The following is a 27,019-nucleotide window of genomic DNA, read 5'->3' as shown; positions in this document are numbered from 1 at the left end:
TACCATTGAAATCTATATATATTTTAATAAATGTGGACAAGTTATATGTCAAAAACAGGAACATGGGAGGAGGTGAGTTTATAATATCTATACCTATTTATGGAACTTGGGGTTTAAATTTATTTGGTTTTTTTACTTATTTTATTTTAAGAGTTTTTTTTTATTTTTTTATATTTGTTTATTCAGGAAATTTATGCAACATTAAATACTGTTTTTTTAAATCGATTTTTTATATTTAATGTATTTTAATAATATTGAATAAGTTATATTTAATTACGCATTTTATTTAATTATATTTTAAATAATAATAATTTGAAAAATTAATATAATTTTTTGATTATCAATTTAACTATAATCTATTTTTATAATTCGTCAATCAGTTAAAATGAATAAGTAAAAAAAAAAAAGACTAGAGAGCGTGCATAAAATAGATGAATACCCTGATGTCGATGGACAAAATAGCAATCTTTATTACAACAATTGTATTGATATTCGTATATTATAATTAATAAATGATATTAAATCAACAACACATTAAATCAACAACAATAAATAAAATGGAGTAAAATACAGTACAATCATATATTTAACAATAAATGCAATTAAATAAGAGAGATTAGCATTCAATTATTTTACAAACCCAAAAAAATTAAATTTTTTTTAAAAAAAAAAAAAACAAAAACTCACACATTGCGATTTGATACACTGTCGAAAAATGCTTCACATTTACGCGGCCAATCTCGGACGCAAACAATCAAACATCGCCCACAGACTATAAAAACCAAAAACCCATCGATTCCGAAACCAAGGAACGAAAACCAACTCTTTTTTCTTCTTCTTCTTCTTCTTGTTCTTGGTCTTGTCTCTCACGCACGCGTTCTCGATGGTGAGGAGCTCGCGGTATGCCCGGGCTCTACATGGACGAAGGTCCTCGCCCTACATGCTATTGATGGCTGCTCTGTTGATGGTCTCTGTGGTGCTCTTGACTCTTCTAGCATTCGGAGTCCTCTCCCTCCCCGTTGGCTCCCGTGGTCCTCGCCGTGCCCCTTTTCTTCCTGATAGATCTGTTCTCGAGATCTCGTGAGCTTTATTAGTTTTTTGAAATTTGTTGATTGATCTGATTTGTTGCGGATAGGATCTGTGAGTGTTTTTGTTGGTTTTGGAGTTTTTTGATTGGTTATTTTGTGGTGCAGGGGTGGTGGTGTGGGGGAGAGAGGGGAGCAGTGGACGGAGGTGTTGTCTTGGGAGCCTAGGGCATTTATTTATCACAATTTCCTGGTCCGTGCCTTGGATTGCTTTATAGGCTTTCTTTCGTTGATGATTTTTATGTGTTTTGTTTTTTTTTCGTCATTTTTTAACTAGAATCTTGATGATTGTGATTATTTTATTAAGTTTTTGGGTACTTTTTATGGTTGATTTTGTAGAAGAGTGTGTTTTTAATACTTGACATTTAAGTAGTGAATTCTTGTGAATGGTCCATCAGAAATAGGGAAATTCTCAAGAGGCTTCTGAAGGAATGGATTATCAGACTGATGATTCTGAATATATTGCCAAAAGAAAATCTTGGATAAAAGTTGTTGTCAAATTCCAACAGTTTGGCTTAACAAGAACTTGTGCCATTGCTCAATGTAGACATCCTTGTTGTCTGTGATTTTCCAGGTGAATCATGGGGTGAAATTAATTAGTAACACATGCAAAGGGTTTTGTGCTAACTAAGTTATCTTTCATAGTTTTCCTGTGGTAAGTATTAGATGTTGGCAGATAGCATCTTAGAGTGATCGGATCAGTGGAAAATGGTAGATCATGAAAGAAGCTATATATTGGAAAATAATTATTCTCTATATATCTGTAATTATACTAACTATAAACTCTGTATTTCCAATGGCATGTGTGACTTCCAAGATTGCTTTGTGATTGTGCTATACCAGTATATCTAAGGTGTTGTATTATGGGTATAAACTTATAATTTCTTTTCACCCTACTTTCTAGAGTTATTACTTGCTTCTCTCATAATCATTTTGAAAAATAGCTCCCATTACATATATACATTTCCACCATGTTGAAATTCTGTTCTTTTTTTTGTAAGACCTTAGAATTTAGGGGTTAGCACTATTGTAAAGCTAGTAATAGCTAATTTCTGTTAGAATGGAAAATGATGTCTTTGTTCCTTTGTCTTTTCTATACTCTTACATTTGCTCTTTATTCACTGTTTTTGTTTGGTTTGAGAGGGAAAACCCATGAAACAGACCATTAGGGATGGACTCTACTATAAACGTTTTACATTCCATTTCAATAAAATCCTTTTAGGAACAGAAGGGAATGTAGCAATTGAAAAATAAAGTAAGGCACTAAGGCCTCTAGAGAAAGATAAAGAATGGTGTTTTTGACAATTTGTTGAAAATGTTAACATAAATGGTAAGATAAATTTAGAAAAGAGAGTAATTTTACTTCATTATAAAGTGAAATATTTCAGAGTGGATTGGACAAATAGCTACAATTGAGAAAATTTTCGTGGAGGGCAATTAAATTATTCCTTTTCAATGCAGCAATACCATTTTAACCACTAAAACAACTCTCTGTGTGTGTGAGTGTGTGTGTGTGTGTGTGTGTGTGTGTGTGTGTTGGTTGGTGGGATGTTTACAACAAACTAGAAACCACAGAGCGTCTTCTGATCATCCTAAATTTCTTACTTTAGGGCAGATCTTTAGGAAATCTAGTTTGAAATCATGCTGGTTTGTGTTTTGTTTCTTTGATGGCTCATGCATCTAAAATCTTCTGACCATAAAATCTGACTAGCTAGATATCAATATCATCATCCAAAAGTTCGTCATATGATGCTGATTACCATTTTAGTTGATTCAGTTATTATTTTGCTCTTATCTTTGGTTCAAATTTTTGTATTTGAAATTACTCCTATATTATTGATGGTATTTGCTTTATTTTAACTGGATTACTGGGATGATATTGGTTTGGTTCTCTGTTATTATGTTTAAGGAGTGATAAAAAAAGAGAGGAATGAATTATTATATTTGTCAAGTAGAAAGAACTGATCCCTTATATATTTTTCATCAGTCCAAAGAGGAATGTGAGTACCTAATCGAACTGGCTAAACCTCATATGGAGAAGTCAACGGTTGTTGATAGCACTACTGGTAAAAGTAAAGACAGCAGGTTGGCATATGGCATGCACTTAGTATTACTTTTACTATGAAACTTGTTAGTCTGGTTGAGTGTTCATCAATCTTTCATTTTATGCAGGGTTCGCACTAGTTCAGGCATGTTCCTTAGAAGAGGTCGTGACGAAGTCATCCAGGTCATTGAGAAAAGGATAGCGGATTTCACCTTTATACCTGTAGGTATGCAATTTGAAAACCAGTTGTCCATGAAACTTATTTTAGTAACCGATATCTATTCTGCAGCATGTTGTCTATACTGTTAAATTGAGTGCTCCTCCTTTTTGCTAACCTAAATTAATGCAGGAGCTCGACAAATGAGTCTTTTCTTTTTGTTTTGTGTTTTTTTTTTCTATTGAACTTTCTGTGCCCTATTTTCTTGGTGATGAGTTAAATTTAAATGGTTAGACATGTAATATCAATTTCAGGTCTCTATGGAATTTGTCTTAATAGCAATGGTGGCAAGTTCTGTAGTTTTTGTTCACTGATGGTCACTGCCAATGCCATTAATGAGAACCAATACCAGTCACACAAAGTTTTGTTGCACTAAATTTTGATATTCCAATATATTTAAATATTTCAGATGATAACTGAAAGCAACATTGCAATAAAGGGTAGTTGGTTTCTTATGTGGTTTTTTAAAATCCTTTGTTCTTGTTTCCTAATAATTTGTTCTGCAATCTTTGTTATGCTGCATGCCTTAACTGAGTTCATTTTTATCTTAAACAGAACATGGGGAAGGGCTTCAAGTTCTCCACTATGAAGCTGGGCAGAGATATGAACCTCATTATGATTACTTTCTTGATGAATTCAATACAAAGAATGGTGGTCAGCGCATAGCTACTGTCCTCATGTATCTGTAAGCCTGAAACCCAGAAGCTTTCAGTTGGTCTTCTCATGATCTGTGCCAAACATTTTGTTCTTATAACGGTGATATTACTTTATTCCCCTTGGACAGTTCTGATGTTGAAGAAGGGGGTGAGACAGTGTTCCCTTCTGCCAAGTTAAACAGTAGTTCTTTACCATGGTACAATGAGTTATCAGAGTGTGGGAAAAAGGGTCTCTCTGTTAAACCAAAGATGGGTGATGCATTGCTTTTTTGGAGCATGAGGCCAGATGCCACTCTAGATCCATCAAGTTTGCATGGTTAGTTTGTCTTGTAGTTTCTTATCTAAGATAACCTTCCACTTATACAGTTTCCGCTTTTTCTTCGCACAGATTCTCATTCTTTTCTCTCAGCGACATAGTTTTCACAATTTATGCATATTTTTTAAACAACATCAGTGAGATCTGGTTTTTACTAAATGCTTTCTTGCAGGCGGTTGTCCGGTGATTAAAGGGAATAAGTGGTCGTCTACAAAATGGATGCATCTCAATGAGTATAAAGTCTAATCAACAGAATGAAGGTACTCTAGCTATACACCACTCTTATATTCTGACTACCAATTCAAATGGGTTAAATTGATCTTATATTCTTATGGATCCATTTTGGTTGAAGTTCACAATTCTTATTCCTTTGTTTGCCTTGATATCGTGTCACAGTACATCAGATTCAGAGTGGTGTATCATGATGTATAATTGAAAGTATGCTTCCATTTTAAGAAGAGTTGATACCAGAGAATGAGATAGTTTTTTTTTTTCCTTCAAATCAAACATGCCATCACCCTTCCCACATGTCCCAGCTAATTAAAAGTTCATGATAAAGATGAGGTTTGATCTTGTTTTTCATTTATAAGATTAGTTAGAAGGTTTCTTTCACTGATTTTAAGAACCAGTGGGATGGTTGATTCTGTAAACATTTATTTATTTTTATCCTTAAGAGAACTTTGTTCCATTTGCTGATCATCAAGTTAAATTCACTCTTGAGTTTTTATTTTTATTTTTTATTTTTTATTTTATAATTATCAGGTCGTTGTAATGTTGTTATCAAGTTGATTTTCTTTGAAACTAGTTGTGAACTCCTCCAGGTTAATGGTTTTGTTGTCAATGCCCAAAAGATTATAATAAGACTTATAATAAATATAAGGTCAAACGTGTGAATAAATGCTCAACGAGTCAACGCTCCTTGCAAAACTAGACAAAATGGCATTGTGTGGAATCTTAAAATAATTCCCTTGCACAAAGGTCGACGCATTTTTCAATATATCTGTGTGGTGTAAATGTAAACTTTTGTGGAGGAATATACCAAAATATGATTTATTCTTTCTGTATTTAATTATAAGATTTTATAAGATTAGAGAAGTAATATTTAACTTTATTTATATTTCAAATATTTATTACATCGTCGTTGTTAATATATTTACAATTATTTTAATTTTTAATTGCGGTATTATGAAATGACAACAACAACAACAACATGGACAAACTATTATTCACCAATCAAAAGAACTCTCATCGCTTAATTTTCTACATTGGACTCTTGGGATGTACTAGTTTTAATTGATAATTTTTTCAAAAACTAGTTTAAAATAAATAAAATAAATATTTTTTTTACATAAATATAGATAAATTACATGTTAAAATTGAACATCCGTGAGTGACGTGAAAACTGAACTATACAACATTGGTGTGAGCTATGATACTATTTGAATTTATCAGATAAATTAGTAGAACATTAATTAAATAATTTTTTTTTTTACAAAAATAATAAATATCTTTGGCATTAAATAATTTTATTACATACTAAAATAAATAAATTAATTAAAAAAATATATATATATATATATAAATAGTGTACCACTGGGCTTTTCAGCTCAGTTCAGCTTCGGTGGCAAACTCAGCAAAGCCAAAACCATGGCGGACCGCTTCTTCCCCAATGATATGCCGAACTCCGTCCCGGAAACCGACGATCCCTCCGCCGCCGGCGCCGTGGGGTCATCCTCCTCCCTCTTGAAGCTCCTCTCGCTCCCCTACTCCAAAACCGCCGAGCGGTTCCTCCGTGCCGGCCTCGACCTCAAAGAAAAGGTTCATCTTTCCCTCCTACTTGCAATTTCCCTTCTCTTCCTCGATACGTGTTTCTTTATTTGCTCGCTTTTTCCAGGTCGTCAAGGAAACGTGGGTTCGCGCCGGGCGCCGTGTCAAGGATTTTTCGCTCTACACTGGCGCGCTCGGCACGGCTTTCTTGCTCTTGAAGTCGTACCAAGTCACCGGAGATCGGCGTGATCTCACTCTCTGCAATGAAATTGTTAGGGGCTGTGATTCTGCGTCTCAGGGCTCAAAGTGAGATTCTTTTTCTCTTGGGAATTTCTTCATGCATTTGATGGTGGTTAGGGTTTTCTTTGGGATTTGATTGGTTTGTTTTTCAGATATGTGACGTTTATATGTGGGCGTGCGGGTGTTTGCGCTCTTGGAGCTGTGGTGGCGAAGCACACCGGAGATGAGGCCTTGCTCAACCATTACTTGAAGGCATTTCAAGAGGTAATGCTTTTCATTGATGTTTGGTGTTCTTGTTCATTTGTTTCAACATATTGAATTCGAAAGTTGTGAACTTTAATTCAGTAGCAAATCCGAATAGAGAAATTTAATGATGCATGATTGTGAGCTACTTCCAGGACATGTATTCTCTAAGGCATGCAATTGGGAGAATTGATACTGTTCAATAGATGTGTTTAGATTGATATAAAGAGTGAAGTATAGTTAAGAAGAAAGCTCTTTCTTTTATGCGGTTGGCTCATGCTGCAAAAATAAATGAATTCTTATGAGAAAGCCTGTCAATCTGAATTAAATGGATTAAGATAGTCTGAAATCTGAATGCATTTAGTTCTTATCTATAGAGTAAAGTGCCTTATTCCTCTGTTAGTTACCTGAGTGTTTCTGAAATGCCGGGAGCTAGTTGCAAGGTAAGAAAGACACTCATGGTGCATACTAGCTTTATGTTATTTCATTGAAGAATTTATTATTCAATTGTTTCTCTATGGTGTTTCTGTTTAGATTATGATGCTTCTAGGAAGCTTTTTCATCTGAAGACTGTCTGCGTAATCGACCTCAATCATTGGTGATTAATATTTGTAGTCACATTAGCATGTTTACTCACTTGTAAAGCACATTAGTAGTTGCATCTTCAAAAGGCTTTTTTGATATCTCCTTTGGATAATGATTGCATTGCTTAGGTCTACAGAAATGAACTTATTAGTATCCATATTAATTTATTTAGAATAAAAAGGTGCCTATCGCAAAAGAACAGCATGCCTTGCTATGAATACTTATATTTGAGGGAGTCAGTGTGTTGCCTATTCATCAATTATGGTTTTCATGACAATCATCAATTTATCCTAGTCTTCCTCAAACCACAAGATTGTTTTGGTAATAGTGAATTTGGTTCCTAGACCAAGTTTTCTTCAAAAGCCACTAAACATTGAAAATTGTTTCTCATACATTATCAAATCCATTCTCTTCTTTTCTCTATCCTCAAATTTTTAGTTAGGATTCTTACTCCCCAAACTGTAATTTTTTTTATCAGATTAATCTGCCCCCTGGAGTTCCTAATGAGCTTTTGTATGGAAGAGCTGGATACTTATGGGCATGTTCTTTCTTAAATAAGCATGTCGGTGATGGAACAATCCCTTCTACTCACATGGTAAACATAATCCTCTTAATTCTATCTTCATAATTTTGTTTCTTTGTTTCAAGTATATGTAGGCAAATGTTGATTGATCATTTACTGTTGTTTCCATCATAGATTGAAATCGCAAAGGAAATAATCACAGATGGGAGAAAATTATCCAATAAAGGTAGCTGCCCATTAATGTATGAATGGCATGGAACAAAGTATTGGGGTGCCGCTCATGGACTTGCAGGTATCATGCATGTCCTGATGGACATGGATCTGAAACCGGAGGAGTGTGAATTTGTGAAGGGAACACTTGCCTACATGATCCAGAATTGTTTTCGCAGTGGTAATTACCCCTCAAGTGAGGGAAAAGATACTGATAGACTTGTGCACTGGTGTCATGGTGCGCCTGGTCTCGCGCTTACCTTCAATAAAGCTGCTCTGGTGATTGTCCCTCATTATTCTTTTCTATGAATCAACTATATTACACCCTCATTGTCGTTTCACTAATTAGAAATGCAAATATCATTAGGTTTTCAAGGACGAGCAATTTCTACGTGCAGCTACAGATGCTGCAGAAGTGGTTTGGAACCGGGGGCTGCTGAAGAGGGTTGGAGTATGCCATGGAGTGAGTGGTAATGCTCATGTCTTCCTATCGCTTTATCGATCCACAGGCAACGTGGAGTACCTTTACCGAGCAAAGGCATTCACTTGCTTCCTGTTAGACAAAGCTAATCAACTGATAGCCGAAGGGAAGATGCACAGCGGAGACCGGCCATACTCATTGTTTGAAGGGCAAGCTGGCATGGCATATCTTTTCCTGAACATGGTTAAACCCTCTGAATCACTGTTTCCAGCTTATGAACTATGAGTTCTGTTGATGTATTTGAGTATCCTGTTTGTTTATAGCTGATGTTCACCCCTATTTTCCTGATCTTCTGGAGCTCATCCAGTTTGTGTACCATTATGACACGATGTTTGGATTATGCTCTCGAATGCCAACGAGGATATTTGTATTAGGACATTTCATTTGTATTATATATTTTTATTTTTATTAAATAAGCATTTATTTTTATGTTTATATAAATCTTATGATGCTATTATAATTAGTTTTGAATATTATACTCCATGTATATTAAGTTAAACTTTATATTCTTTGTAAGATAAAAAAAAGAGCACTAGAAGGGTTTGGTACTTATATATTTAAATAGTTTGCAAATCAGAAACCTTTAATTGGGCGTTAAAGGTTTGTAAGTATTTGTATGACATATTCTTTGACGAAAAATGCTAGTTGAACACTATAGAATAGTGGGAGCATATGTCATAAATACATCACTGGGATTGATGTATTCGAACATGACTCGCAACAATCCAATCACATAGGTTTTTACTCTTTGACAATCAATGATTGGGATTGTTGGTTATAATCATATGAGTGGACCTTAGACCTGAGATATTATGATCATAATGTACCTGTGACGTCTAGTCTGTTACTAGAGTCATTAGGCTTAGTTTACTTTTTGGTAAGGCCGACCTCGAAGTACGACTATGTTGGGAAAGTAACAGTTGTGAGTGATCACCAAGAAAGAATTCGTTCTCTCGGAAATAAATGAGTTAGTATCCTATGCGATTATAAGTATGTGAGATTAGAAGACATTGACGAAGGCAGTCAAACTAATCGTGTGGAACACGAAGGGTAATTTGGTAATCTCATTCTATTATAGTTATTTGTATATAATCGAGTTCAGTGAGTTTAACAATTACCATGATTCTCACTCGGTTGGGATACAAGAACGAAGGGTTTATACACATATGGTAATTATAATCGGAAAGGTTCGTAATGATCTACTCATTCGTGTTCAATTGGGTTACGACGTGGGGCCACGGGGCTGGCTAGGTGTCACCCACGTCCTTTGGCATTCTCTTATTACCAAATGGAACGAGGGAGTCACGCTTAAAAGAATAAAAAATCAATCTCGTTTTAAGTGCAAGGGTAAAATTGTCAATTTATAATTTTACTTCATATGAGATGAGTGAAAATTGTAAATTGGTCTATGGTTTTTGTCTTTAAGTTTAAATTTTGATTTAAATTCGATGGAGTCGAATAAATAATCAAAATTATAAGGACCTAAAGACAAAAGTAATTTTAGTTATAAGGATTCATATTTCTAATAGAACTTCTATGGTAATGTTTATCATATTATGAAGGTTCATATTTTGAATAACACTTCATAATTGAATGATGTTTATCATATTATAAATGTTCATATTTCGAATAGAACTCATAATTAAATAATGTTTATCATGTTTTATGAAGTCTTTATAAATATGACTTCTCTCTAACCATAGAATCAATTGATTAGTGAGAAAATCCACAGGCTTTTTCGTCCTCTTTAACCCTAGCCGCTATTTGGAGAAGAAGAGGAGATTGTTTTTTAATTCCAGCGGTACATCAAAGAAAAGCTTTTAAACATTAAAAGGTAATTATCTAGATCTTTTGATTTAAATTACGGTATTCATTATAACAATTAGAACATATTACAATATTATCTAACAGAAGAGAGTCAAGAGTCAAGTGTATGGAAATATTAAGTTGGTTTAATATTGAAATGACAACAAATTTGAATATATATATACTTTTTATTTTAACTTAATTTCGCATACCCATATGACATGGCAATCATTAAAAAACAAAAAGACAGGTAAATAAAAAAAATCTAAATAATAAAACAAAGCTTCAAAAATATATTTTTTATTGAGAACTGGAGCATTTTTTTCTCTCTTAAACCTATATGGCAAAAATTATTTCAATAACAAAATTGTAAAATTGCATAAAAACCCATGTAATTTTCAATTTTATATCTAGTGCCATCTGTTGAAGTCCAAATCCATCCCAAAAACGCGGTCAAACGTTGGTTCCCATTTTTGCAAGCAAACAATTAAAAGCCACACTCTTTTTCTCTCTCTCTCTCTCTGCCACAATAAACAAAGCAAACCATACTTCTTCGGATCTCCAGCTCGCTTTCATGGCGTCCTCCTTCGATTCCATCAGCGCTGAAGCCGAAGACTCTGCGCCACAGCCCTCCTCTACTGGCCCCTTTGATGACGATGAGTACCTCGGCTACGACTCCGCCCTTCCCTCCGAGCACTATGAGTCCTATTCCTCTTTTCCCGCCGATGAGGAGCCCAAGGGTGTTCCTCCCGACGCTGACGATGTTCCAATTGCCGTCGGTGGCGGAGGGAGCATCCCTAACTCTCCCGAGGGGTATGGCTTCATGTCGGCTCCGTTCTCGGATTCGAATGGGAAGGGATACGAGGAGAATCATGGCGGCGAGATCTTTGAGCCGGATGAGCCTAGCCTTCCGCCTCCGGAGCAGATGCAGCCGGAGGAGGGGTTTGATTTCCGGGAATGGCGCCGGTGAGCCTCTTTCCTCTTCTCTCTTGATCTCTTTCTTTTGTGATTCATATATCTCAAAGGTCTCTCTTTTTTTTTTGTTTTTTAAGAATTAATTAGTGTTGGGGTGTTTCTCTTTTGTGGTTTTAATTGAACATTTTGCATCTTCAGTGCTATGAAAAAGTTTAAAAAAGTTTAAAAAATTTTAAAAAATAAAAATAAAAACTGTTTCTTTTTTTTAGATGAAAGACTAATAAGTGCTTGCTTGCATAGATCTAGCTTAATTTTTAAAATATGGTGTAATTAGTTTGATATGAATGTTAAAAAAAGTTTCAAGCATATGTTCTCAATTACGAATTAATGCATTGCATGATGAATTGTGCTCTATAAAATGATATGAAATGTAGTTTTGCAAAGTGACTTGAGTGAAATGTATGGAATGTGTCAAAACCACTTGATTCAAGTGGTCAGCGGCACCAAAAATTAGTCTTTTGTGTGGCGTGTGGTGAGGATTTGAATCATCGTTCATGCGCCATAGAGACCGGTGCTTGTCGCTCTTTTAAAATATATATATATATATATATATATATACTGAGCTTATTTGATTTAGTTGCAAGTCAAGTGATTCATTATCTCTTCTCTTTCACATGGTGGATAAATATTGTTAATGGATGATTGTTCATTTGATTTTTTTTTTTTTCTTTATTGTCTATATCTAAATTCTAATGTTTGTGGTGGTACGTAATACTGAGGAAAGATTGCTTGCATTAATTAATTTTTATGAAATCTTCTGATTTTTTTTGGTTTTGATTATACATGCTAGAGAGTTTCCCAAGCTTGGTTATAAACTTTGGTTAGTGCATATGGTTGATAATTTGGTTATTCAAACTTTCTATTTATAATTTTTTGGGTGATAACTAATCAAGTTCTGTTGAGCATTAACTAAAGTAACTCATGAGTAGCATGAGTTACACTCAAAAAAAGAAAAAAAAAGAAAAAAAAAAGTTCAGCACTTTCAATATAATTTGTTCGATATGCCTATTTTTCAAGATTATGTGAACTAAAAGGAATTCAACTTCCATTGGCCTTGCCATTGTCTGATCTATGATTGACTAGTTCTCTAGGCTTGACTAGAGAGAAAGAACTTAATTGACCAAAACCTTGGAATTTTGTCTTCAATTTAGTTTTAGCTCATTACTAGATAGATGATAGGAAGAATATCTACAATGCATACACATCAAAACACCTTTTAAATTTGGAGAGCTGGTGCCTTCACTTTTAGTGAAATATCTTCGGTTCGAATAAAGGTATTAATATTCTTACATAAAAACTGCAAGTGCAGCCAGAATATGATATTCCTAGAGGAGAAAGAGAGGGAAGAAAAGGAGATGCGGAACAAAATCATTGCCAAAGCTGAAGGATACAAGCGAGCATTCCATGAGAAAAGGAAATTGAACTGTGAAACAAACAAGATTAACAACAGAGAAAGAGAAAAAGTATGAAGTGCACCAACAGAACTTTTGTTTTATAGTTTTCATTTCTACATTTCCATCTGATCATGGTCTTTTTGTAGCTTTATCTAGCAAACCAGGAGAAGTTCCACAAAAATGCAGATAAACAGTACTGGAAGGCCATTGCTGAGCTCATTCCATATGAGGTGCCCAACATTGAGAAGAGACGGGGTAAGAAGGATCAAGAGAAGAAACCATCTATCACAGTCATCCAGGGACCTAAGCCCGGCAAGCCCACCGACCTCTCAAGGATGCGCCAATTGCTCGTTAAGTTAAAGCACACTCCTCCGCCTCACATGAAACCCCCAGCCCCAGCACCAGAGGTGAAAGACGGGGCAGCCACTGCCACCAAAGATGGTAAGAAAGATGAAACAAAACCAGCCACACCAGCACCAGCTACTGAGCCGAAAACAAACGGTGACACCAACAAACCAAAGGAAGAGGATGCCGTGGTGGTGACAGAAGTCAAGGAGATAGACAAGGCACCTGAACCACCGGCTGCTGAATAGACGTACATTTGTTTCGTTTCATCTAACTTTGGTGTTTCTTTTGACACATTTGTTATTAAGAATAAATAAAACCTTGTAGTGATTGTTTATTTGGTAGCAATCCCAGGCTTGTTCCAGTTCATTGGTGGTGTTGCTTTTCTTGTAATGATTATTTATTAGAACAGGAATCTATTATTTCAGGACCATTTTGTTTACCAGTGAAAGTTTTCTAGCAAAATTTCAGAAAGAACTGAGTTACAAGACAGTGGCAAACAGATGACTGGTGATTGATCACCTGTATTTATAGAAAATTAATTGGTACAAGTATATGTCTTACAGATTTACAGAATTATCTCCGGAAATTGCTACAAGCAATTGTACCCTATATATGTCATTAAATAATGACAATAAAAAAGCATCACGGTGTAAGAACAAAAACCCTAATAAATGCCATATTTATACAACAAAAGAGGATTTTCCCCTGTTGACATTCAAAACATTCATAAATTTAAGCTTACTCACCATCTTTCTAGGATTTTATTGATTCTTCTACAATGGAGTAAATCACCTGGGCAGCAGTTCAGAGCAGGTAACAGGAGCAGATTCGAATGGAACACTGTTATTAACGGATGATATCCTTTTAATATGGAAATTGCTTGAAAGCATTGCTTTTGAACCTTTGCCAGAATAAACTGAGTCTTTGATAAAACCCGGAGGTGCCAATGCTTCTTCATTGAGCAGAATCGGCTTAGACAACATTTCCACAACCTGGAGCATAGACGGCCTTCGATTAGCTGCTGCTTGGATGCAAAAGAGGGCCACCTTAATGTATCTAAGGACTTCATCTTCCGGAAATTCTTTGAGGTTAGGATCCACCAGTTCTTTCAGTCTTCCTTCCTCAAAAAGTTGCCAAGTCTGAAAACAAACCTCTTCCCAATCAAATAAGAACATTGCACCTTAAGCAAGATTAATTTACTTTCAGAACTTCATGGTCAAAAAGCAGCTTGAACAAAACGAGAGCCAAATAATTGATAAATAACTTCTGTTTTGCAGGACAACTAAATCCAAATAAACACCAGAGGAAATTGATGGTGGTGTTTCTGGCATGTGCCCACTACTCGGCAGCTGGGCTGTCTCCACAGGGACACAGGGACTAAAACAAATAAATAACCCATCAGAGGTACATGCAAGAGCATCTAAGAGGCTAGGATATTATCTTCCTGATTAACAGTTGTCAAGAAAGACTTCAAACATTGGGGCTTTGCATCAGGGTATCATAATCAACAGTTCAAGGTGAAGTCAAACCATAAAAATAAGAATAAAACCAGCCACATCATTTCTTCATCAACCAGGTTGCTGCAATTAGGCTATCTAGATAATCTGGATGTACATAAAAAATGTGCAGAATGGAAAAAGGATTTATGTTGCAGTATGCCTTCCTAATCATATGAATTTCCATTATACAGAGAGCCTACATTCCCGATCAAAAGATTTCATAGGGGGTATGAACAGCAAAACATCATTCAAGGTATTGTCTTGTGCTGTTGTACATTTGCCTTTTATGAATCATTATAATTGTGCAACATTAATTTTTCAAGGAGTAAATGACATTTGTTTTCAATATATAATAGATGATTTAGTAGGAAAAACAAGTTGAAAAGCAGAAGCCTAGCAAAACAACATAAGCAAAGATTAGCCATGTCAGAACTAAGAAGGTAACTGACCTGTTCCAAAAGAAATTTCTCCATTTCTGACCAGTGTACCTTTGAGATACTTCTGCCACTGACAATTTCTATTATTAGAACTCCAAAGCTATATATGTCAGCTTTCTTTGTTAATTGGCCATGAATTGCATACTCAGGTGCTAAATAACCACTGCAAGTGATAGAAACAAAAAACAAAACTTGAATAGACAGTCTAATAATTATTCTTCTGCAGAGCTGGTGATTATATAATTCATAAATAAACAATCTAAAGTCCATAAACATCAATCATCATTTTCAAGACAAAAAACTCACGTCTGTGACTTCAAGTCTTATAATATAATGAGTTTTAACAGTCTTAACATATACTCACAGTGCCGCACCCTAGCCACTTGTTAATTTGTGATCTTAATGGCAAAAATATGAGTGCCTAAGATAATAATGTGTAGAAAAAATTAACCCACATAATAGCAAGATACAATTACAGACAAAGCAATAAATCAAGCCAAGAGCATTTCAAATAAATATGAGCATTATAAAAGGCATGCACTTTGGAATGAAGGAAGGAGACAAATTCTTGAGATTGGACCTGAAAGTTATATTTAGCATGGCCCAATCAATGTTTCCCCTAGAAAATTTCACAGGTGCTAACAGAAAAAGTTTGCAATTCTTGTTCAGATAATTTACAAGCACCAGATTGATTCAATAATTAACAAAATTCATGGTCTGAGATGATTATGAGCATTGCTTACGTTGTTCCAGCTACACGGGTGCTAATGTGAGTGACATTATCTGGGAAAAGCTTTGCCAAACCAAAATCTCCGATTTTTGGCATGAAATTTCTGTCAAGAAGAATATTACTAGCTTTGATATCTCTATGGACAATGGGCGGATCAAGTTCCTCGTGAAGAAACATGAGACCCCTGGCAGCCCCTAGACAAATTGCAGACCTCACTCCCCAATTCAGATCAGCTGTTTTGCTTCTGCGACCTATAAATTAAATGCATGGTTAAAAATTTAGAAGAGTTAGCCTGTTGGCTATCATGTTCTAAAATTTTCCCATTTTCCATTGTGGCAATTTACTGTTGGGTTTACCTAATAAGGCATAATCAAGACTATTGTTTTCAACGTATTCATAGACTAAAATCTGATCGTTTTCTTGAACACAATAGCCAAGTAGCTCAACAAGGTTTGGATGTTTGACTCTTGTAATGATATCGATCTCAGTCAGAAACTCTTTGAGGCCTTGCTTTGACTCTGCAGAAAGAACCTTTGCTGCAATTACTGTTCCATTCCTAAGAGTTCCCTGAGAAACAAGAAAATAAAAATAATACAATAAAAAGGGCTTTGAATTTAGTGTTAATTTTGAAGGTAACAATTAATTAACATCATCCACAATAGTTCAACCTAAAACATAATTGGTTCAAAGAAGGCAAGGCCGAAAATCACACCAGCTATGAAACACAGAAGGAACGCACATGAATGAGCCTACAAGTCTCCAATGATGAGTTAGAAAAGTAGTCTAATTATTTCTGAAATTAATGATACTGACTCTCTCGAAAATATTTTCTTAAGAAAATCCAGAGAACTAACCAGCTAGATGGTCCATCTGGAAATAGAATTTTTAATTGACCTGTATATCAATAAAATAGATAAGAAAAATTCCCAAATTTTTAATTTAAATCCCCAGATTCTACACCAACAAGAATATGTATATATATTGGGAAGCTAATATAAGAAGATCGGTCTTAGCATAACACTAAAGTGCTCCTCAATGACCTAGAAATCACAGGTTCAATGTGAAACAGCACACACAAGATAAAGAGGTACATTGATACCTTGTAGACTGTACCAAAACCACCACGTCCTAACTTATGTCTTGGATGGAAACCATCTGTCGCTGATCTTAGCTCATTGTAGGAGAAAAACTTAATATTCTTGAGAGATAAAACACCTGGACAGATTAATATAAATAAAATTTGAAATATTATCATATTCATAAGAGGCCACCAAGTAGAAAGCAATCATATGTTTATGTGTGCTTGTAAAAACAAAAATTAACTGTGAACATTGACTGAAGAGAGTCAAAATGGAACATATAGAATACACATATGTAGTGCTATTCCAAAGGTTTCTTCTCAATTATAATTTCTGATTGACCTTTTTTTCTTGTATCACTTTAGTGTTGCTATCAAGGAGAGCCCAAAGCATGTGATTTCCAGTGTAAAAAGGAGAATTTCTACATATGAACCATTAATTTCTTACCACATATGTCTTGTCGAGGCTGAGAAACATTATCTTTCCTTGCCGTCAAGGCACCAAAGCAGCACAACTTCATATCCTATAAGGTTATGAACCTGCAATTACCAAAAAACTTTACCTATGTGGTCCATAATGTTTGAAAAAATGGAAGTGAAAAAGTAGAAGTACACCATGAATTTCATGTTAAAGGGAAAATATTTTTCCCCAACTTACCACAATTGAGGTATTAGTAAGTGCATAAATTTAATCACCAGCAAGAATCTTGTCTTCCATACTAAAATATGCCAATGCCTGAAAATTCCAAAAAAGGTGGGTTAAGCATAGAAGCTATTAGATCAAACATATCTATTTTGAAGGAATTTACTCACAAATAGGTTTCTATCTAATGGGTCGCCACATGCATTAGAAAGCATTCCTGGATTTTCTTCACTATTATTTTCCAATCACTTTTAATAGGTATAAGATCATGCAACCAGAAGTGCTACTGCATAAAGATGGAAACTTATAAATACATTCAGACTAGGTTCAAATGGCAAACGGTAATTTCAGAAATTACCTCCCAAACCATGACACTAAATAGACACCAAACAGATTCTTGCTAACTAAATACTTCTGGGGCCTTGAGTAAATCTCAGGCTCAGATATCTCATAATTATACCAAAAAGTCTTCATAATACAGAGTTGCCAAATAAAAGTAATCCAAGAATTTACACATATTAGGTACTCAACTACTCCTCTGCTTTATAGGTTATCAAGATAAAGCACCACAAAACATCAGATATTTCAAACGCCTGTCAACTTTGAAGAATTTCAAACAATTCCTTTGATCAAGCAAGAAACTTTCCAAAGTTCAGCAACAAATAGCAACATCCAATCTCACCTCTACCCCTTTGTTCTATGCCACTCCAGTCTCTATATCACTTAGGATTCACCCCTCTGTCTTCCACTTCTGATCCCTATATTCTAATGCACCTACAAACTCATTCCCAACTACAAATCCCACTATTTTCATCTACAAATCACTTAAAAAACAACAAATCACCAAACAAACAACAAATACATATCCCAAACTCAAATTCAACTAAAAGAATCGAAACAAAGATAGAAATCAAACCTAAACCATCGATCCAAGGACAAAGACACGACAAACACCACACAGCTGAGAAATCAGCAGCAAAACAAGCTCCCCAGATATCAATCCAACATCTCCAAGCTCCAAAAATCAATATCAAGGATATCAAATCGATTCCTCCGCTGCTTCTCCGAACCCTAATCGTGCCACGCTTTCGATATTTCTCATCACGCAAACGAGCCCTTCACTGGCCCCCACCGACATGGACAACGACTTGGCGCCAAGATAGCACGTGAGTTATTTCTGGCCGTCCATTTAATTTCATCAAATGATTTCTCACCGTTCGATCAGTGTTCTTCTGTTGCTAAGGGCGTGCCAACCGTCATCCAAAATCAATATTTTCTCTGATTAAAAACTTCAAATAATAATTATTATTACTATAATTTAAAGTAATGTTTGCATAAATACCCCTACAAAAGACATAATTAGATATATGATTCCATTATAATATGACTCACAAAAACATCAATGTTTGCTTAACAACTTCATAACCAAATTTATTTGGCCTTTTGCTTATTAAGAAACTGCATGGTTTGATATTTCCATTTATGAGAAAAAAGATTAGTGTCGTTGTCATAATTAATTCAAGTTTTAAAGAGTGGCCGGCAATGCATGCACTTAGCACACAAGTTGTTGTGATGTTGAGTCTTTTTACATGGTTATTAATTATTAACATGTATAATTGACAGCCCAAAGTTGACAATTTGTATTTTAAATATATATATATATATATATTAGGTAGTTGTGAAAGAAAGCTAAATTGAATTTCACAAGCATTTGATTTTCATGGTGATTCATGACATATTCATACATACACTCAACCGAATGCCATTGGTTTGTCAAAAATCATTTGGACAAGAAGCCATGTTTTTTTGGGTGATATTTATGAGCATATTAAATGCCATGTGTCCTTCAAAACAGTGTTAGAATTAAATTCTTTCATCTTCATCAAATTTTCCACAAACCATAGTCAATATTTTTTCAATCATGATTTTATAATTAATTATTCCCTTCATTTCTAGATGCATGTCGTTTAAAAATATTACACAAGAATTTAAAAAATATTAAATTATCTAAAATTTAATATAAAAATCAACAAAAATACTAAACTATTCTTCTCTTAAAACCATGTTTTTTTTTTAACTATAAGTATTATTTTTTGTGATTCTTTTCATCTGTCGTGGTTAACCGAATCTCACATACCAAGAAAATTAGTTATTTCACAAAATTTTATAAAAAAATAGTTATCTTTCCGAAATTACTCCTAATTTATATCTTCATATTTTTCTCTCATATTTAATTATAGAAAAAAGAATTGAATAAAGTGTTAAGGATAATTTTGAGAAAGAGTACTCTCTCCGTTTCGTTCTTCATTTTTTAACATCAAGAAGTATTTATTATTATTTTTCCAAAGTATCATCAACACTATATTCAATTGTCTTATTATATATATAATTAAATATGAGAGAGAAATATGAGGGATAATTTTAGAAAAATAACTATTTTTTATAAAAATTTTGTGAAATAACTAAATTTGTTGGTATGTGAGACCAACTAAGTTTAACTAATTTATCTTAATCGATATGAATTATATAAATGTGACAAGTAACGAAGGAGTATAACATAGGAAATTAAAGATGTGTAAAATTGAAAAATAAATAATAAATAAATATTGCTTTGGTATTATAAAACGGCAACTATTTTAGAATATTTTTTTTCTTAAAACAACATGTAATTTGGAATTAAGTGAGTATTATTTCTTGACTTATATTTAAAATTAATTTTGATTTATTTAAAAGTTAAAATAATATTAAAAAAAAAAGTCAAAAACAAGTTTGATTAATGTTTTGATATTTAATCTCTAGCTTTGCTAATTTAAATGGACTTAACTCAAGCAGATCCAAATATTTATTAATATATAATTAATGGATATATTTATGATAATGGAGCATACCTCTACCAGTTCTTACATGCCTTACATTTATATACTTGTTTGTCTTTTTACATTTTTTTAAGTACAAACGTTTGTTATTTATTCGTCAAATATATATATAATAAAATTAAAAATAAATTAAAGAATTAAGCCGGTTAAATCATAACTAAATTCATAACATCTAAATCATGTTTCTTTTACAAAAATGACAAGAGTATATACATCATGGTGTGCACACAAAGTAATAAGTGATTATCTAGCCCACACACCCATTTACAATTAAAGGCATATTATCCTATTGAGTTCAGTAAGACTCAAACTTGAAATCTCTTAAATATTTCACATTCATAATGGATTAATATGGCATACCATTAGTTTTAAGCAGCTAAATCATTCTTCATTTTTAACTTTTTTTTTTCCTATTTAGGGCATGTTTGGATAGTGAAAAATTGTGACATAATCCGTACAACATGGCATAATTTAGAGAATTATGCCATATTGACCGTTTGGATACTTAATTTGGAATATAGAATTATAGCATAATATGAGTTTTATAGCATAAAAAAAATATTTCACTCGGAGTGAAATATTTTTTTTATTGTAAGTGTGTGGCGGTCCGTCCATCATCCAGCTCCAGTGACTTGCCGGTGGTCCATTGGCGATCCATCCACTAGTTCACTGACGGTCCTTTGGCGGTCCGATCACCGACAGGTCTCCGGTGACCGATCGCCCGATTGCAATTTTTTTATTTTGTTAAACGAAACATTTATTCTGTAAAAATAAAATATACCACAATTTTTTAATAATTAATTACACTTTTTATATAATACAATTATGCGATATTATTTTATTTATCCAATCTCCTCACAAATAAGGATGAAAACGGAAGAATACCTACAGGGGAAGGACTGAAATTAAATATTAAAACTATTAGGGGCTTTGTTTGAATTTCGCTCTTAAACTTCAGTAACGCTTCTTCGCTGCGGACGAATCGATCGATCTTCGGGATCGATCGCCATGGCGCAGCAATCGCTTGCCTTCAGAGTGATGAGGCTGTGCCGCCCTTCCTTCCAGGCCGAGGACGCCCTTCTTCGCCTCCATCCGGCCGATCTCCTCGCCGGGGAGGACCTCCTCGACGTCTCCTCCCTCCCGCCTAGCCTCCTCGATCCACGCGGAGGGGCGGATTTTAGCTTCCGTGACCGATTCCAGCTCGAAAACCCCACTGACGCCATGGCGCTCTCTGGCCTCCTTGTCCTCCCCCAGTCCTTCGGGTATCTCCTTTTCGGGTCCTCGAGTTTGTGTTAGTTTGATGTATTGGCGTGTTTGGATCTGTTTGATCTGTGGATTTTTTTTTTCAGGGCGATATATTTGGGAGAAACATTCTGCAGCTACATCAGCATTAACAATAGTTCTAGCTTTGAGGCCAGGGATATTATCATCAAGGTGATTATCTTTGCATTTTTTTCCCCTGTTTCTATGAGATTTTTGGGCATTTCTGTGTCGTAGTGTATGATTTCATTGTATTTGTCTTTAGAAAATTAAATTGATGAATTGAACTGCTGTGAGGAAGTTGCTTGCAATACAGTAATATCGTTAGAATCAGTATATGCTTATCATGGAAAAACATGTTTTTGAAAGAGAACGAGGCACATATATTACAAATTAGCTTAATTTTAGCACTCTGGGAATAAAAGAGGCCCCGTATCATTGGCTTGCTGATGAAATGCAGGCAGAAATCCAAACAGAAAAGCAACGGATACTACTATTAGATACATCAAAAACGCCTGTTGAATCAATACGGGCAGGTGGAAGATATGATTTTATTGTTGAACATGATGTCAAGGAATTGGGGCCTCACACGTAGGTTGCTTCCTATGATTTCATAACTAGAAATTTCCCTTTTTCTGATTTATTGTTCTTATGATAGTTGTAAATTTACTATAAAATTGCTATGGTTTTGTTTGTTTTACAATTTTTAGGCTTGTTTGCACTGCTTTGTACAACGACGGCGACAGTGAGCGCAAATATCTGCCACAATTTTTCAAGTTTGTTGTGGCAAACCCCCTCTCTGTTCGAACAAAGGTACAATTTACAATTTTCAGTAAGCAAATGACAGGAAAAATGTACTTGCAACCTATGGCCCTATTCTTGAAACATGACACTGAATTCAAATCAAACTCATTAAAAATGTGACCATTGGATCCTTCATTGACTTTGTTGAGTAATGTCAGTATCATCAGATGACAGATTCGTGCAATCTGTCTTTGACCTCATATTACTTTTTTTTTTTTGTTGCTCCCTCTAATACTTATTCCTTTTTTTTTGTGCAGGTTCGAACCGTTAAGGTTAGAATTCCTTGACTGAAATAATATCTTACTTTTAGAAATGAATAATGTCGTTAGTTCACATCCTTTGGTTGCATTTGGTAATTATTCCCCATAGGAAAATACATTTTTGGAGGCATGCATTGAGAACCACACAAAGTCCAACCTTTATATGGATCAAGTTGAGTTTGAACCGGCACCGCAATGGTCAGCTACAATACTGAAAGCAGATGAACATTCTTTAGAGAGAAATTCTAAAACAAGGTGGTGAGAGCTAAATTTCAAATTGTGTTAATTTTCATGATGTTTTAGTTCTAAAGTTCCTAATGTATCCTTCATTTTTTTTGCCCTTCCTCTTTGATTTGACTCCATTATACTAACTTGTCATCTTGGTTCATGTTTGTCATCCCTTGTTGTGGGCAGAGATATATTTAAGCCACCGGTTCTTATTCTAGCTGGTGGAGGAATATACAATTATCTTTATCAGCTAAAGCATGCATCACATGAGTCTGGGCATACAAGGATTGATGGTAGTAATATTCTTGGAAAGCTGCAGATAACATGGCGTACAAATTTGGGTGAATCCGGGCGTCTTCAGACACAGCAAATTCTAGGCACTGTAAGCATTTCTTTTTTATGAGTAATCCTTGAATCCATTTTTTTACACCATGTTTTCTTTTATACTTCTATTTTTGCACATTTAATGCTGAGAAGATAATTTAGTTTTTGGTTCATGGAATCAATGTGAAGTTATGCCTTTTCAATGTTGTTGCATGTTCGATCTTGCTTGGGATGATAGAAATGATATAAGAGGAAGCATGAAAGGTAAATAAAAATTGGATGTTGGATATGGTAGAAACCAATATATGAGCTCTTATAACATAGATGAGATTGTTAAGTTGCGTAACTGCTTTCTACAGATAAGTTGAACCGAAGGAAATTGTTTACTGTTGACTTGCATATAGTAAAACATCTATTATGGTTGTAGAACGGCAGATTGAATAGATTAATTTTCAGATAAGTTTCAAACTGACACTGTTAGGCTATGCAACTGATTGCTACAAATGTAAATGGAAAAGAATATTTTTTATTTTGTTCAGGTTCTCTCATATCACAAGCTTAGTTCTGTCAAGCAATTGCTCGTGTCCTTCACACATGTTTTTGTTATTAAATGAATTTGGTATTCTAATTCATTGTGATCCACTTAAACTTTGATTGGATAATTCCATGTGCAGGTTTTAGTTTCTTGCTTCTTCCTTCAAACATGCTTGCATCTCTGTTCACCAAGTGTCTGACTATATTTGCTACCCTATGTTATCTCTAATCAGGGCTGACCATCAATCATCATGCCTGATTATTTTTATGACGACAATTTTTTTTTTCTACTCTTCAAAGCATGTTATTGCATATATTTTATGCGGTTGCCAGTTATCATGACCCTAATTGTGGCATACTGCATTATCAACACTATGAACTTTCAAATCTGTGGCTTGCCTTGTCATGATGTTGCACCTTTTGTTACTTTATATGTGATATCTTAATTTGCATACCTTATGAGCACTTGCACCTCTTGGCAAAATAAGTCTATGCTTTGTTTAGGCCAAAAGACAAGATGTTCACATTGATTTTTTATTATTACCCTTTGTGTGCTTGATTTGGAATGGTCCTGATTGCATCTTAAGAATTTCTTTAAATAGTCTTCCTGTCACTGGGATTTTTCCCTAAAGCGATTGTAATCATCTCAATATTTTATCAGCCTGTTGCTCACAAAGACATTGACTTGCGAATTGTGGAAGTTCCAGCTGTTGTCATTCTAGAGAGACCCTTTCTGGTAATTCTCTATTTGATCTTGTTAACGTTATCACAATTTCTCAAAGCCTCAAACTCCTATAGCAATATGTTATGTGGGCTGAAGAGTTTTGAATATGTAATTACTATTATAAAATTAAGGATCACATAGATCTCCATCATTAAATCATCCATTTATTTGCTTCAAGTCATTAATAAGCCATCATCATTTTAACATTTTTCTGGTTTGATATCATAACTTTTTTGCTTTATTTCCTTCAGCTGCATTTGGTTCTCACAAGCCAGACGGACAAAACTGTGGGTCCCTTTGAAGTTTTTATATCTGAAAGAGATTCGGGTGAGGAGAAGTTTGTCATGGTTAATGGCATCCAGAAATTGGTAAGTACGCTGATGATGATTGGGTGATATAATTGCTTGCAGCCCCCTCTTTAACTTATATGAGATATTATGGATTTGCCACCAAAAAATTTTCTTATGGTTGGACAGAAAGATGAATGTTTGGTTTAGATATAAGTTTGGAAAATCCAATTCTCTTGCCTTGGCTGAAAAGATTGATATTAGCTTCTTCTCTTTTATTTCATGCATGCAAATAATCAACATATGTGGTAATATGTTGTTTTGGTTATCTTTCTTCATTTTGGTTGATAAGAAGAATGGATTGTTTCTTTCCTCTCTTCTCATTACAAATTTTATTTTACGTACAGGTTCTACCGCCATTGGAGTCATTTGGTTCTACAAATTTTGACATGGTTAGAGATTTCATCTGTTGGTTATGTTCTGTTCTCATTAACGATTTATATTAAGGTCAATAATCATGTTTTATCTGGGGCGAGTGCTTGAAAATGCCAAAAGTTCTTTCATGAGAGCAATCATAAGGAAGATAATGCACGAATATAAGTTGATGCTAACTAACCATCTTGATTTGAATTTGTAATGCATAATTAAAAAAAAAATGTTCCACTGGGAAAGAGCCTCTGCTTTCATTTTCCATTGGAAACAAACCCTATTTTAGAGGACTTAAACATAGATTCAAGGTCCTGAATTCTTTTTATGTATAAATGCTATTCATATAATGTCATTCCAGCTTTCAACATATCACTGGGTAATGCAATCAAGATGCTACAGTTTCAAGGCAGAAATAGTTGCTTTTCTTGATTCAAATATGATAAAAACCTGGATGACAAGATTCTGATCACATGATCTTGCACATGTGAGGCATCTGAGCGGCTGATATATTATAGTTAAGCTGGTTCTCACGTACATTAATGGCTTATGTTTGTGTGGCATGCAGTTGCTCTTTCTTATCTGCAAGCAAGATATATAACTTTAGTGTTTAGTTTAGCTGCAAATTAAATTAACTCTGACCACCCATTCATTTTTCTACATGTTATGTTTGACTTTTTTCTTTTTCTTTTTTTTTTAAATGTTTCTGCAGAATATGATTGCAACAAGGCTAGGGGTCCAAAGAATAACAGGCATCACAATTTTTGACACAAAGGAAAAGAAAGCTTATGATCCATTGCCAGATCTGGAGGTTTGTAAAAATATCTCAATTATATCGCTTTCTTGAGCCAATTAGTTTTTTCTTACAAGAAAAGCTCTTGAACTTGCTCTAAGGTTAATCAAGCCAGTCATCATAGACTTAATTTTGTTGCTGGCATGTTCACAAATTATTGACATTTTCTTGCAGATTTTTGTGGATGCAGTTTAAAGCTTTGAATGCACAGCCATGCAGTTAATGGTTTTGTACTCCAAACACCAAAGAAAGGATTATAACTTAATATACTTTTTGTCTTCAATTTCTCCTTAAGCTTGTTGTGCCCAATTTATTTGTTTCATCAGCTAAATCAATCATAGTGTTTTGTAGTTCTCATAGGCTGAGGCATCTGCAGTTGCTTGTTTGGAAACTAATACCTTTTCTCCAACAAATCCATATTCTCTATCAAATGCACCTATTTATTTCTTTTTTCCCCCCTAAAATTCTCTGCTCCAATATATATAATTATCACTGAACATGAGTCTAGAGCAGGTGCAGTTTGTCATGCCATGACACTAGAGACAGCTCAATAACCTAAACGAAGCCCTAGTTTTTACACAAGAATTGTTCTTGAATGACTTATAAACTGTTAGGATTAGTGATTATCATTCTTTAACTCCAAGTTACTGTATAGTGTATACCATTGGGAGGCAGTCATTCTATACTATGGTTTTCTCTTATCCATTATTCTACAAGTGTTTGATCTCTAGCTACCAGGAGTTTCTCGTCATCTTTCCAACTTGTGAAATGATGGTATCTCTAATGTTTTTCTCATCTAACAGTATAAGCATATGCTTGCCGGCTTGCCCATCAATGCAGCTTTACAGTCGGTGAGTCACGTAAAATCATTGTGTCGATCTATTGCTTTGTAGTTTGGTTTGTTTATTTGAAGTATTCTTGTCGCATAAACATTGTGTTAGCACTAACAATTGTAGTGAATTGATCCAGCAGTTTATAGTACTTTATACATCATAATCTTCCAGGAACTGAGTTTTATGTAGCTACTAAATTTTATCTTTCTGGTTGATATGATTTTTTTTTTTTTAATATTCAGTTAATATAAGCTTTTTACCTGTGATTTTTTATCTTGGATGTAGACTTGAATCAATTTAAATTCTTTTATCTCCATGGACCCTGGAAACTTGATTGCCTGACATTCAATAATAGACCTGTTGAATCTGTGCAAACTTATCTTGTATAAAAAA

General features: G+C 34.5%; 5 protein-coding genes across 7 annotated transcripts; 4 read left to right on the top strand and 1 right to left on the bottom strand.

The window, feature by feature from the left end:
* Nucleotides 1-738: 738 nt before the first annotated feature.
* Nucleotides 739-5,017, top strand: LOC120275065 (probable prolyl 4-hydroxylase 3). Of its 2 annotated transcripts, XM_039281554.1 has the most exons (8): nt 739-1,080; nt 1,194-1,278; nt 3,073-3,170; nt 3,258-3,355; nt 3,902-4,031; nt 4,131-4,318; nt 4,491-4,578; nt 4,715-5,017. In XM_039281554.1, the coding sequence occupies exons 1-7, from the start codon at nt 884-886 to the stop codon at nt 4,562-4,564; spliced, it is 870 nt and encodes a 289-aa protein (XP_039137488.1). In that variant the 5' UTR covers nt 739-883; the 3' UTR covers nt 4,565-4,578; nt 4,715-5,017. The 2 variants fall into 2 exon arrangements, with proteins under 2 accessions (XP_039137488.1, XP_039137487.1); XM_039281553.1 differs by having other exon boundaries at nt 4,491-5,017.
* Nucleotides 5,018-5,929: 912 nt separating this feature from the next.
* Nucleotides 5,930-8,743, top strand: LOC120275124 (lanC-like protein GCL2). Its single transcript, XM_039281625.1, has 6 exons — nt 5,930-6,136; nt 6,213-6,391; nt 6,478-6,589; nt 7,632-7,748; nt 7,851-8,165; nt 8,254-8,743. Exons 1-6 carry the CDS (start codon nt 5,966-5,968, stop codon nt 8,590-8,592), a joined length of 1,233 nt encoding a protein of 410 aa, XP_039137559.1. The 5' UTR covers nt 5,930-5,965; the 3' UTR covers nt 8,593-8,743.
* Nucleotides 8,744-10,663: 1,920 nt separating this feature from the next.
* On the top strand, nt 10,664-13,256 carry LOC120275423 (clathrin light chain 2-like). The gene is made up of 3 exons (XM_039281991.1): nt 10,664-11,139; nt 12,458-12,611; nt 12,689-13,256. Exons 1-3 carry the CDS (start codon nt 10,748-10,750, stop codon nt 13,133-13,135), a joined length of 993 nt encoding a protein of 330 aa, XP_039137925.1. The 5' UTR covers nt 10,664-10,747; the 3' UTR covers nt 13,136-13,256.
* Nucleotides 13,257-13,380: 124 nt separating this feature from the next.
* Nucleotides 13,381-18,389, bottom strand: LOC120275421 (putative serine/threonine-protein kinase). Of its 2 annotated transcripts, XM_039281989.1 has the most exons (8): nt 18,194-18,388; nt 17,293-17,370; nt 17,083-17,174; nt 16,656-16,771; nt 15,913-16,123; nt 15,570-15,807; nt 14,839-14,989; nt 13,381-14,029 (listed from the first exon to the last, which is right to left on the bottom strand). In XM_039281989.1, exons 3-8 carry the CDS (start codon nt 17,153-17,155, stop codon nt 13,679-13,681), a joined length of 1,140 nt encoding a protein of 379 aa, XP_039137923.1. In that variant the 5' UTR covers nt 17,156-17,174; nt 17,293-17,370; nt 18,194-18,388; the 3' UTR covers nt 13,381-13,678. The 2 variants fall into 2 exon arrangements, with proteins under 2 accessions (XP_039137923.1, XP_039137924.1); XM_039281990.1 differs by lacking the exon at nt 16,656-16,771 and having other exon boundaries at nt 18,194-18,389.
* Nucleotides 18,390-21,120: 2,731 nt separating this feature from the next.
* Nucleotides 21,121-26,774, top strand: LOC120276405 (trafficking protein particle complex subunit 13). Its single transcript, XM_039283141.1, has 12 exons — nt 21,121-21,415; nt 21,503-21,587; nt 21,874-22,004; nt 22,124-22,226; nt 22,475-22,489; nt 22,587-22,732; nt 22,892-23,087; nt 24,225-24,299; nt 24,539-24,655; nt 24,982-25,026; nt 25,713-25,811; nt 25,968-26,774. Exons 1-12 carry the CDS (start codon nt 21,162-21,164, stop codon nt 25,986-25,988), a joined length of 1,287 nt encoding a protein of 428 aa, XP_039139075.1. The 5' UTR covers nt 21,121-21,161; the 3' UTR covers nt 25,989-26,774.
* Nucleotides 26,775-27,019: the final 245 nt, after the last annotated feature.

This window comes from Dioscorea cayenensis, chromosome 14, assembly GCF_009730915.1.
Source record: "Dioscorea cayenensis subsp. rotundata cultivar TDr96_F1 chromosome 14, TDr96_F1_v2_PseudoChromosome.rev07_lg8_w22 25.fasta, whole genome shotgun sequence".
NCBI lineage: Eukaryota > Viridiplantae > Streptophyta > Magnoliopsida > Dioscoreales > Dioscoreaceae > Dioscorea > Dioscorea cayenensis.
This window is presented reverse-complemented; position numbering and strand designations above follow the sequence as displayed.

Bases quoted from the DNA above. Each gene is read 5' to 3' on its own strand.
- LOC120275065 (XM_039281554.1), top strand. From the start codon at position 884: ATGGTGAGGAGCTCGCGGTATGCCCGGGCTCTACATGGACGAAGGTCC. The intron at 1,279-3,072 runs GTCCGTGCCTTG...ATTTTTCATCAG, and splicing joins TTATTTATCACAATTTCCTG to TCCAAAGAGGAATGTGAGTA. The intron at 3,171-3,257 runs GTTGGCATATGG...CATTTTATGCAG, and splicing joins GGTAAAAGTAAAGACAGCAG to GGTTCGCACTAGTTCAGGCA.
- LOC120275124 (XM_039281625.1), top strand. From the start codon at position 5,966: ATGGCGGACCGCTTCTTCCCCAATGATATGCCGAACTCCGTCCCGGAA. The intron at 6,392-6,477 runs GTGAGATTCTTT...TTTGTTTTTCAG, and splicing joins TCTGCGTCTCAGGGCTCAAA to ATATGTGACGTTTATATGTG. The intron at 6,590-7,631 runs GTAATGCTTTTC...TTTTTTTATCAG, and splicing joins ACTTGAAGGCATTTCAAGAG to ATTAATCTGCCCCCTGGAGT.
- LOC120275423 (XM_039281991.1), top strand. From the start codon at position 10,748: ATGGCGTCCTCCTTCGATTCCATCAGCGCTGAAGCCGAAGACTCTGCG. The intron at 11,140-12,457 runs GTGAGCCTCTTT...CTGCAAGTGCAG, and splicing joins GATTTCCGGGAATGGCGCCG to CCAGAATATGATATTCCTAG. The intron at 12,612-12,688 runs GTATGAAGTGCA...GTCTTTTTGTAG, and splicing joins ACAACAGAGAAAGAGAAAAA to CTTTATCTAGCAAACCAGGA.
- LOC120275421 (XM_039281989.1), bottom strand. From the start codon at position 17,155: ATGAAGTTGTGCTGCTTTGGTGCCTTGACGGCAAGGAAAGATAATGTT. The intron at 16,124-16,655 runs GTATCAATGTAC...CTTGTTTCTCAG, and splicing joins GTTTTGGTACAGTCTACAAG to GGAACTCTTAGGAATGGAAC. The intron at 14,990-15,569 runs GTAAGCAATGCT...TATCACTTGCAG, and splicing joins ACCCGTGTAGCTGGAACAAC to TGGTTATTTAGCACCTGAGT.
- LOC120276405 (XM_039283141.1), top strand. From the start codon at position 21,162: ATGGCGCAGCAATCGCTTGCCTTCAGAGTGATGAGGCTGTGCCGCCCT. The intron at 21,416-21,502 runs GTATCTCCTTTT...TTTTTTTTTCAG, and splicing joins GTCCTCCCCCAGTCCTTCGG to GGCGATATATTTGGGAGAAA. The intron at 21,588-21,873 runs GTGATTATCTTT...GATGAAATGCAG, and splicing joins CCAGGGATATTATCATCAAG to GCAGAAATCCAAACAGAAAA.